Below are 10542 nucleotides of genomic sequence, written 5' to 3'. Positions count from 1 at the left end.
CCCCATGTGGCTCTTTAAGAACCACCGCCGTCTCGTTTTCACCATACTGGGGGGATTTTTGTTCCACCGATTTCGAAAAACAATGGCTCTCATTGTTGTATCGGTTGACGCCCCCTGTGCGAGAACGAGCGGCGGACGTCGAAATGGTTCCGCGTTTGTGATCGAGGCGCGCGGCGTCACCCGTCAGCTGTTCCTAAGATCGCTCACGGGATGGTCGTGCGTGCGTTCACGCGTGCGTCCATCGGTGTGTCAGCTTTCCGGTGGGTGGGGCTAGTGAGGGGCCTGTAGCATGTGACGTTATAAAGGTGCCCTAAATAAAAAAACATAAATATTAAAGCACCGATTTTTTTACTTGCATGGTAAATTAATTATATTTTTTAATTTGCTATACAGCCAGATAATACGGCAAATCGCTAACCTTAAACACCCAGTCGTTCATAAAAGTTGAAGGCGGTATAGTACTAAAGTAATCGAGCGAGTGCAGAATCACTGAACCGGAATTGGTAGCTTGAAAGCATTTAGCGCAGGCCCTTGAATGTTCTAGGCCCGTAGCTACATATGTAGCAGCTACATATAACTAAACACAAAAAGCAGTTCTAACGAAATGAGTTTGTCAATTTAGATGATGATTTACAAGATCATAGCTCCAGGGGCTTCCTAATGTCGAAATGAAGAGCGTCCCAGAATGATGCAGAAGCGCATCTGGAAGCGTACATTGCAGTGCGAGTCCGTGGGTCTCTGTGTGAGTCTATGGATCTCTGTGTGAGTCTATGGGTCTCTGTGTGAGTCTATGGATCTCTGTGTGAGTCTATGGATCTCTGTGTGAGTCTATGGATCTCTGTGAGTCTATGGGTTTCTGTGTGAGTCTGTGGGACTCTGTGTGAGTCTATGGGTCTCTGTGTAAGTCTATGGGTCTCTGTGTGAGTCTGTGGGTCTCTGTGTGAGTCTATGGGTCTCTGTGTGAGTCTATGGGTCTCTGTGTGAGTCTATGGATCTCTGTGTGAGTCTATGGATCTCTGTGTGAGTCTATGGATCTCTGTGAGTCTATGGGTTTCTGTGTGAGTCTGTGGGACTCTGTGTGAGTCTATGGGTCTCTGTGTAAGTCTATGGGTCTCTGTGTGAGTCTGTGGGTCTCTGTGTGAGTCTATGGGTCTCTGTGTGAGTCTATGGGTCTCTGTGTGAGTCTGTGGGTCTCTGTTTGAGTCTGTGGGTCTCTGTGTGAGTCTATGGATCTCTGTGTGAGTCTATGGGTCTCTGTGCGAGTCAGTGGATATCTGTTGAGTCTGTGGGTCTCTGTGTGAGACGTGGGTCTCTGTTGAGTCTGTGGGTCTCTGTTGAGTCTATGGGTCTCTGTGTGAGGCATGGGTTTCTGTGTATGTTGTACTTTGTTGTTGAACCTCATGTAGCCAACAGTGCAAATCGGTGGTGCAAAAGCAGAGATCTCACCAAGAAGAAACGTCTCCAACCTTTGATTTAATCACAATCAGAATATTTATTTATACTGCAGGAATCCGAAGAGCTATACATCTCTTCTTCACAGATGTCCAGTAGGGGCATGGGGTCAGAACGTTACAACAACAAACGATACAACAAACACGATAGGAGTGCAAAGTGTAGGAAAGGTAACAAAATGATAAAAAACATTTTAAAAAATACTTTGTTATTTTACCATATGAAGCCCATTGAGCTATTAGCTTATTTTTCAACAGCAACTTGGCCACAAATGATAGCTCAACAAAGTCGCTCATGTGGAAATGTATATCAGCCAAATAATCTAAATAATAAATACGCGTGTTTAAATTATTTAGATTTTTAAAAAATGCCGATGTCCAGAATAAACACTTCCTGGCTGTCAAAAAGTCTGGAGGTGATATTACGACAGGTTAATTGTTGAGATATTCGGTCTGAAAATCAATCGTCGTTGAGCAATCGGTTGCAGATACGTCCACATGTATGCAGTTCAGTTGCATGCAACCAAGTTGATTGCTCAGACGTGGGCTCTGCGTAGGCTTCTGTGTGCGGTATGCGAAGGCCTAAAGTGGCCCCAAGGTTCTGATCGTGTTTTCAGTTTGAAGCAAGCAAAACAAACTAAGCCTCATCAACAAAGTATCCACTCTACATCAGCGCCTACTTTCAAATACACGTTTTTAATGATTTCATGAAAATACAAATCTTAACCATCTTGTATTTGTATCGCGACAAGACAGATACAACGTGTACTCTCACAGTAAACAGTGGATCGCCGCAATGTGTCGTCAGGGAATGGGCCGTGGAAGAGGTCCTCACGGAACTACTTGTGATGGGGGTGATGATGCACACTTAGCACGCAATGGTGGATAGATCACGGCTGACGACGACGACGACGATGACGACGGTGGCCCTAGTACTCTTCGCACTCTTCTCCGTCCCCGTCGGCGTAGTCGACGCCCACCTCCTCGTAGTCTTTCTCCAGTGCAGCCATGTCCTCGCGAGCCTCCGCGAACTCGCCCTCCTCCATGCCCTCGCCCACGTACCAGTGAACGAAGGCGCGCTTGGCGTACATGAGGTCGAACTTGTGGTCCAGGCGGGCCCAAGCCTCGGCAATGGCCGTGGTGTTGCTCAGCATGCACACTGCGCGCTGCACCTTGGCCAGGTCGCCGCCTGGCACCGTGGTGGGCGGCTGGTAGTTGATGCCAACCTGGGTTGGCACGGCGTGCCGGGGGGGAGGGGGGGGGGTGACAGGTGGACGGCGCAGTGGTTTGAGCGCTGCGCGATGAACCCAGCGAGTAGCCAATCGGAGGAGGACCAAGCAGCATCTTGTCCGACTGTGCGATCCACACGGAAATGGGGACTGCACTGCCGCCTCTCAGAGACCCCTTCCTTCACGCGCCGATAACCCCGCGGCGAGCGGCCAAGTCGCTCCGCAGTCGGGATGTTGCGTCGGCGGTAACCGCGAGACAAAGATAACATCGGTTATCGGATTGCCACACACGTAGAGATGTCTAAAGCAATAAACACAACCGTTTAGTATGCGTGTATGTTGAACTTCTTTTGCACCGTACGTAGCCAATCGTAACAATCGGAGGTGCGGGGGAAGGACCACAAACGGTTCTAAAGAAATGGGGTTTCAGCTACAAAGTTTGTAGCCGAGAAATGAAAGGACGCTGCCACCACAGCGGCGGCGTGACGGCCAGCGACGCGCCACGGGACGACGGCAAGTTTCACTGCGAGCATCCATCAGTGGCCGGTTCCCCCCTGACTTTCGATAACCGGCAACCGACCGGCACAGCGAAGTAACCCAGCCACAACCACGCCCGGGGCGGCGGCGGTACCTTAAAGCCGGTAGGGCACCAGTCGACGAACTGGATGGTGCGGCGCGTCTTGATGGCGGCGATGGCGGCGTTGACGTCCTTGGGCACGATGTCGCCGCGGTAGAGCACGCAGCAGGCCATGTACTTGCCGTGGCGGGGGTCGCACTTCACCATCTGGTTGGCCGGCTCGAAGCAGGCGTTGGTGATCTCGGCGACAGACAGCTGCTCGTGGTAGGCCTTCTCGGCCGAGATGACGGGCGCGTAGGTGACCAGCGGGAAGTGGATGCGCGGGTAGGGCACCAGGTTGGTCTGGAACTCGTTGAGGTCGACGTTGAGGGCGCCGTCAAAGCGCAGCGAGGCGGTGATGGACGACACGATCTGGCCGATGAGGCGGTTGAGGTTGGTGTAGGAGGGCCGCTCGATGTCCAGGTTGCGGCGGCAGATGTCGTAGATGGCCTCGTTGTCCACCATGAAGGAGCAGTCCGAGTGCTCCAGCGTGGTGTGGGTGGTGAGGATGGAGTTGTAGGGCTCCACCACGGCGGTGGACACCTGCGGCGCCGGGTAGACGGAGAACTCCAGCTTGGACTTCTTGCCGTAGTCGACGGAGAGGCGCTCCATGAGCAGCGAGGTGAAGCCCGAGCCCGTGCCGCCGCCGAAGCTGTGGAAGATCAGGAAGCCCTGCAGCCCCGAGCAGTTGTCGGCCTGCGAAGAGGACGCACATGCAACGGGTGACGTCATCATCGTCATCATCGGTCAGGTTCTAGCCACTGCCGGATGGAGGCCACCTGCCCCCACCCCACCCCGAGCCCCCATCGTCATCGCTCACGGTCACGCGACACCACGATCCGTCGAGCACCGGCGCGCGAGCCGATCTCGTCGCTCCGTCTCCGCGCTCCGTGTTCCCTCCTTAGTCTGTGGATGCCGCTCTCTGTTGTTTGTCTCGACTGGCGGACGCCGCCCCCTCCCTTCTAGCCGTGAGGAGGCCCGGCGCTGGCGATCTTTACCAGCGGTGAACGGTTACAGCACCACGATTCTGTCGACATACACCAATGTAGCGGGACAATTCTGGACAAATGTCATCACTGCTCTCGGCACTGAGATGGAAGCTTCCAATCGTAAACCTTAGACGGGGCTCGTGCTCTGTAGACACCCATCCGCTGCTGCTGCTGCTGGCGATTCTGATGCTCGTGCCGGTGCTGATGCTGGCATTGACGCCGATTCTAAAGCCTCCGCTGGTGCTAACGTTGTAGCCCACGACGGTGCCAGCGGTGGCACCGTCGGTGACGCCGACGCTGGCTACGACACCGCCACGGACACGGACCGTGCAACGGGTGCTGTGCGGTGGCATGCGGTATGTGGCACGTAGAAGTCGGCACGTGGTAGGCGCGTGGTAGGTGGCACGTGGTTAGTGGCACGCGGTAGGCGCGTGGTATGTGGCACACGGTAGGTGGCACGTGATAGGTGGCACGTGGTTAGTGGCGCGCGGTGCGTGGTAGGTGGCGCGCGGTGCGTGGTGGGCACCAGCTTGCGGATGCGGTCGAGCACCGGCTCCACGATCTCCTTGCCAACGGTGTAGTGGCCGCGCGCGTAGTTGTTGGCCGCGTCCTCCTTGGCCGTGATCAGCTGCTCGGGGTGGAAGAGCTGGCGGTACGCGCCCGTGCGGATCTCGCCTGGGCGGGCACACGGGCGGGGGGCAACGCGCACACGGAGTGGCCGCGGCCAGCAGAACATCTTGTGAGCGGCCAGATGATTGTCTTGCGACGAGTGCAAAGCTGCATCCACGTGACCTTGTGCCTGTCTCTTGTAGGGCGTGCGCTGTCTAAACAATGCGAGGGTTTGTGGGGGGCGATGCCCACTTTACCACCCCCCCCCCTGGCCATCATAAATGATAGCTCAACGAAGTGGCTCATCATCATCATCATAATGCGGAAATTTATAGCAGTGAAATACTCTCAACGTGTGATGTTGATTATAAATGGTGAGGGAAAAGCTGGAGGATCCTGAGAAAAATCCACGCGACTACGAGGAGAGAGACACGCAGACTCCAAATATAGAGCAGGCGTAGTCAGGGTCAGGATCGAACCCACGAGCTCCCGTAGACCAGGGGAGGTAGTTAACATCTCCGAGCTACCGTGATGATGAGGGAGAGAGAGAAACGCAAAATCGAAATATACAACAGGCATCGTCAGGGTCGGGATTAAACCCCACGACCTCCTGCACACCAGGCGAGGTAGTTAACATCTCGCCCCTGTGGAGCTCTGCACTCGATGCAGTAAAAGCGGGAAGCAGGGCTTCCTCCTGCGGTTGCAGTCCGCCCCAGATGCTTCCTCCTCGAATCTCGCTCTCGCAATCTCCATGCAAATACCAACCCCTCCTGCCCACCCCGCAATTTATAATACCGTACCGATGACGGACGGCTCGAGGTCGACGAAGATGGCGCGGGGCACGCGTTTGCCGGAGTCGGTCTCGCCGAAGAAGGTGGACGAGGAGTCGTCCTTGGAGACGGGGGTCGTGGCGTCGAGGGGCCGCCCGTCGGGCCCGATGCCGTGCTCCAGGCAGTAGAGCTCCCAGCACGCGTTGCCCATCTGCACCCCGGCCTGGCCGATGTGCACGGAGATGCACTCGCGCTGTGCTCGGGGCATGGGGGTAGGGGGGGGAGAGACGTGGGGAGAGACGTGGGGTGAGATGTGGGGTGATACGTGGGGTGAGACGTGGGGTGGGAAGTGGAGAGATGTGGGGTGAGACGTGGAGAGATGTGGAGAGAGATGTGGGGTGAGGTGTGGGGTGAGGCGCTGGGTGAGATGTGGGGTGGGAAGTGGAGAGAGATGTGGGGTGAGACGTGGGGAGACGTGGGGAGAGACGTGGAGAGAGATGTGGGGTGAGACGTGGAGAGAGATGTGGGGTGAGAAGTGGAGAGAGATGTGGGGTGGGAAGTGGAGAGAGATGTGGGGTGAGACGTGGGGAGACGTGGGGAGAGACGTGGAGAGAGACGTGGAGAGAGAATTGGAGAGAGATGTGGGGAAAGACGTGGAGAGAGAAGTGGAGAGAGATGTGGGGTGAGACGTGGGGTGAGGCGCTGGGTGAGGTGTGGGTGAGGTTTGGGGCGAGGCGCTGGGTGAGATGCAGCAGTACAGCCAACCGTGGGAGGCAGTGAACCCGAAGCATGGGGTACTAACACCGCACCCCAAGAACCCCAACGTTGCCTTAATCTGGCTCGCTGAGCCATGGGCATGAGGACTGAACCCTAGACACGCTAAAGGTCGCCTCGTCTGGCCAGACGAGTTTTGATCATTGCCCCGTGAGCTTCCTCCAGGTGCCTCCGTCTGCCTCCACGAGCACAGTCACTGGGGCCGCATTGCCCCTGCGCCTTGTGATGTCGCAACCCGCTGTGCGACACCGACTCTGCGGATGCTGAAACGCAGATTCCTGACCCACCCCGAGCGACTGGACGTCTGTGAACAAAGAGCTTCATAGCTCATCGGATTTCTCCTGCTGCAGTCTATAGCAAGAGTCGGATTCTGATTTGCGTGGCGTCAAAAGGCCGTGGCTGCCACTCGCACGGCCTGGGTGGGAAGGTGCTCCTCATCCAGCAGTGCATTCGACCAAAGCTAAGGCTAGGCGTGCAAAGACAACAAAGGCGAAGATCCCCCGTATAGCCTGTAACAGACTGTTGGGGCAAGTGCTGTAAGCGAGTAGCGTCTATGAAGGCCGGCACTGTGGCACACGAGGGGTGGGTGGCCAGCAACCACGCCCGGCTGCCTTTGTCTCCCCAGTGGCGATGTTTACCACACACCACACTAGGTACTCATTTGAGGCTGAGACGAGCTAGGGGAGGCCCAGGACCGGTTTAGGTAATCGTCACCGGGTTTTGGCCGTAATCGGGAATCGAACTCGGGCGGCCGGGTTCGTAGCGCGACGTGCCCGCACACTCACCGAAACCTCTGAAACAAATCATTGTTAATCGAACAATGGATTCACCACAGGGTAGCGCACGGACGAACCCTGATTAATAATACAAACTGATGCTGATTGATTATTGTTAATGAATTATTAATGAGTGTGAGCGAGCGTTCTCCGGGTCGTGTGGCGCTGTGGCCAGAGCACTCTCCTCGTAACTGGACGGTCATCAATTGAGCTCACATATCCCCCTCCCCTCCATACTCTCTCTGCAGTAAATAATATCAGCACTGTGTCCACTCAGTGCGGTCGTCTGATGCCGGCACTGCGCTCCCGGCCGTAGGAATGTGGAATTTCCATCACTGGCTCAGGGACCACAACCCGAGACAAGCACAGTCCCGACCCAAGCTTGTTGGAGAAGGCAGACGGCTTTGACTTTCATGTGCTGTGCAGCAGGTCCCTAACCCGAAACGTCGCCCATTATTTCTTTTCAGGACACAGCATAATTATTGACGCGTGTTGCCAACTCTGCCACCACAGCAGCAGCAGCAGCCTCATCGCCATCGCCACACAATGTGACTTTCATGTGCTATGCAGCAGGCCCCTAACCCGAAACGTCGCCCATTATTTCTTTTCAGGACACAGCATAATTATTGACGCGTGTTGCCAACTCTGCCACAGCAGCAGCAGCAGCCTCATCGCCATCGCCACACAATGTGACTTATAGCTGCTTCCTGAGATAAAAAAAAGATCTGGATAACTCATAATAAGCCTTGATGTACAGGTACCTTGGACTTCCTTCGCACCGTACGTAGCTAACCGCGCTATTCGGAGGCGCGGGGGAAGGACAACAAACTAAACACACACAAAAAATCAGTTCTAAAGAAATGAACGTTGATTTCAAAGTGCATCACAGCTCCAATGGCTTCCTAACAACGGAAGGGAAGAGCGTTCCAGACGGCCGCGGAAGCGCGCCTGAGAGCGCCGCGTGTCTGAGATGCGGTGACCGCCGCCTTTGTCCGATGGCGAGCAGCCGAAAGCCGCCGCTGCAGCTACCGCTGCTGCTGCTGCCGCTGCTGCTGCTGCTGCTACGAGGATGACGAGCGGGTGAGTTGGCGTGACGATGGTTTATAGCTCCTTTACGAGATGAGCAGCGAGCCCTTTCTTAATCCACTGCTGGATGAAGGCCTCCCCCACACCGCGTTGACCAGGACCCGTTCAGATACGACTCGCCACTGATGTTAGCCGTGGCCGGGAATCGAACTCATGTGACCGCATTCGTAGCGCAATGCGCTAACAACCACCACCACCACCCGTGTAACCTCAACAGACCGTTGGGGCAAGTGCTGTTAGCGCCCGGCACCTACGGCACACGAGGGGACGGGTGAATAACACCAAGTCCGGCCGCCTTTGTCTCCCCGGCGCTGATGTTTACGACACACCGCGCCGGGTACTCATTTAAGGCTGAGTCAACCTAGCGGAGGGCGCCAGGACCGGTTCAAATATTCGCCACTTATTTATTTAATCGCCGTGAGCGGGAATGTATTGAGCCTGCCAGACGAACACCACTTCCCCAAATCGCATGGACGGTGATCTGCGATGCCACGCAGCCTGACAATTATAACACGCCACTCTAATTAAAACAACAATGGCCCTCCTTAGTTCAGCTCAGAGTCTCAAGACTCTTGTCAGGAGGTTGCTGCTACGCGAGAATCAGAATCTGTCTTTTACTCGAGGAAGAATCCGATGAGCGATCAAGCTCTTTTCACAGATGTCCCGTACGTTGTGCTGCACATACGGCTCACCATGTCGGCGTCTGTTGTTGTTGTCGAGAACCCTCGAGGTAGAGGCGGACGATTCCTGGACGTTCACAGGGCGAGCAGCAGACGGAACGAGCCGGGGAGTCTCACTGTGGGGCGTCTCACTGTGGGGCGTCTCACTGCGTGACCCTCACTGCGTGGCCTGTCTGAAGAGATCGAGGTGGATCAGGGCCGGGAGTGGCTCGGTGCTGACCGTTTTATACCGCGAGTCACGCACTGCACAGCCACTCCGTGGACTCAGGGTGGGGGCTCAGGGTGGGGGACTCAGGGTGGGGGCTCAGGGGTGGGGGCTCAGGGTGGGGGCTCAGGGTGGGGGCTCAGGGTGGGGGCTCACGACTCGCGAGGGGCGGAGACGCGGGCGGTGGAGAGGCACCAAGAGCCACAGCCCACACATTTACACAAAGACAAATATCCCCCGTATAGCCTGTGACAGACTTTGGCAGACTGTTGGGGCAAGTGCTGTTGGGGCAAGTGCTGCTGGGGCAAGTGTTGCTGGGGCAAGTGCTGTTGGGGCAAGTGCTGCTGGGGCAAGTGTTGCTGGGGCAAGTGCTTTGGGGGCAAGTGCTGTGGGGCAAGTGCTGTTGGGGCAAGTGCTGTTGGGGCAAGTGCTGTTGGGGCGAGTGCTGTGGGGCAAGTGCTGTTGGGGCAAGTGTTGTTGGGGCAAGTGCTGTGGGGCAAGTGCTGTTGGGGCAAGTGCTGTTGGGGCGAGTGCTGTGGGGCGAGTGCTGTTGGGGCAAGTGCAGTTGGGGCAAGTGCTGCTGGGGCAAGTGCTGTTGGGGCAAGTGCTGTGGGGAAAGTGCTGTTGGGGCAAGTGCTGTTGGGGCAAGTGCTGTTGGGGCAAGTGCTGTTGGGGCAAGTGCTGTTGGGGCAAGTGCTGTGGGGCAAGTGCTGTGGGGCAAGTGCTGTGGGCAAGTGCTGTGGTGCAAGTGCTGTGGGGCAAGTGCTGTTGGGGCGAGTGCTGTGGGGCAAGTGCTGTTGGGGCAAGTGCTGTTGGGGCAAGTGCTGTTGGGGCAAGTGCTGTGGGGCAAGTGCTGTTGGGGCAAGTGCTGTGGGCAAATGCTGTGGTGCAAGTGCTGTGGGGCAAGTGCTGTTGGGGCAAGTGCAGTTGGGGCGAGTGCTGTTGGGGCAAGTGCTGTTGGGGCAAGTGCTGTTGGGGCAAGTGCTGTTGGGGCAAGTGCTGTGGGGCAAGTGCTGTTGGGGCAAGTGCTGTGGGGCAAGTGCTGTTGGGGCAAGTGCTGTGGGCAAATGCTGTGGTGCAAGTGCTGTGGGGCAAGTGCTGTTGGGGCAAGTGCAGTTGGGGCGAGTGCTGTGGGGCGAGTGCTGTTGGGGCAAGTGCTGTGGGGCGAGTGCTGTTGGGGCAAGTGCTGTGGGGCAAGTGCTGTGGGGCGAGTGCTGTTGGGGCAAGTGCTGTTGGGGCAAGTGCAGTTGGGGCGAGTGCTGTGGGGCGAGTGCTGTTGGGGCAAGTGCTGTTGGGGCAAGTGCAGTTGGGGCGAGTGCTGTGGGGCGAGTGCTGTTGGGGCAAGTGCTGTGGGGCG

At 56.5% G+C, this 10542-nt stretch overlaps 1 protein-coding gene across 2 annotated transcripts; it reads right to left on the bottom strand.

Annotated features, from left to right (window-relative positions):
- Positions 1–1469: 1469 nt before the first annotated feature.
- Positions 1470–9140, bottom strand: LOC133358360 (tubulin alpha-8 chain-like). 2 transcript variants are annotated; one of them, XM_061576659.1, is made up of 5 exons: positions 8993–9140; positions 5695–5917; positions 4812–4960; positions 3312–3992; positions 1470–2677 (listed from the first exon to the last, which is right to left on the bottom strand). In XM_061576659.1, exons 1-5 carry the CDS (start codon positions 8993–8995, stop codon positions 2381–2383), a joined length of 1353 nt encoding a protein of 450 aa, XP_061432643.1. In that variant the 5' UTR covers positions 8996–9140; the 3' UTR covers positions 1470–2380. The 2 variants fall into 2 exon arrangements, with proteins under 2 accessions (XP_061432643.1, XP_061432642.1); XM_061576658.1 differs by lacking the exon at positions 8993–9140 and having other exon boundaries at positions 5695–5932.
- Positions 9141–10542: the final 1402 nt, after the last annotated feature.

Source organism: Lethenteron reissneri, chromosome 61 (genome assembly GCF_015708825.2).
Source record: "Lethenteron reissneri isolate LAM-NWPU_2019-01 chromosome 61, ASM1570882v1, whole genome shotgun sequence".
NCBI lineage: Eukaryota > Metazoa > Chordata > Hyperoartia > Petromyzontiformes > Petromyzontidae > Lethenteron > Lethenteron reissneri.
The sequence above is the reverse complement of the archived record's forward strand: the minus strand, read 5'-3'. Positions and strand labels throughout refer to the sequence as shown.

What these genes read in the sequence shown, in the direction of transcription:
- LOC133358360 (XM_061576658.1), bottom strand. Translation starts at nt 5,932, where the DNA reads ATGCCCCGAGCACAGCGCGAGTGCATCTCCGTGCACATCGGCCAGGCC. An exon ending in TCGACCGCATCCGCAAGCTG is followed by an intron (nt 3,993 to 4,811) that starts GTGCCCACCACG and finishes TCCTCTTCGCAG; the next exon opens with GCCGACAACTGCTCGGGGCT. An exon ending in GGTGCCCTACCGGCTTTAAG is followed by an intron (nt 2,678 to 3,311) that starts GTACCGCCGCCG and finishes GTGCCAACCCAG; the next exon opens with GTTGGCATCAACTACCAGCC.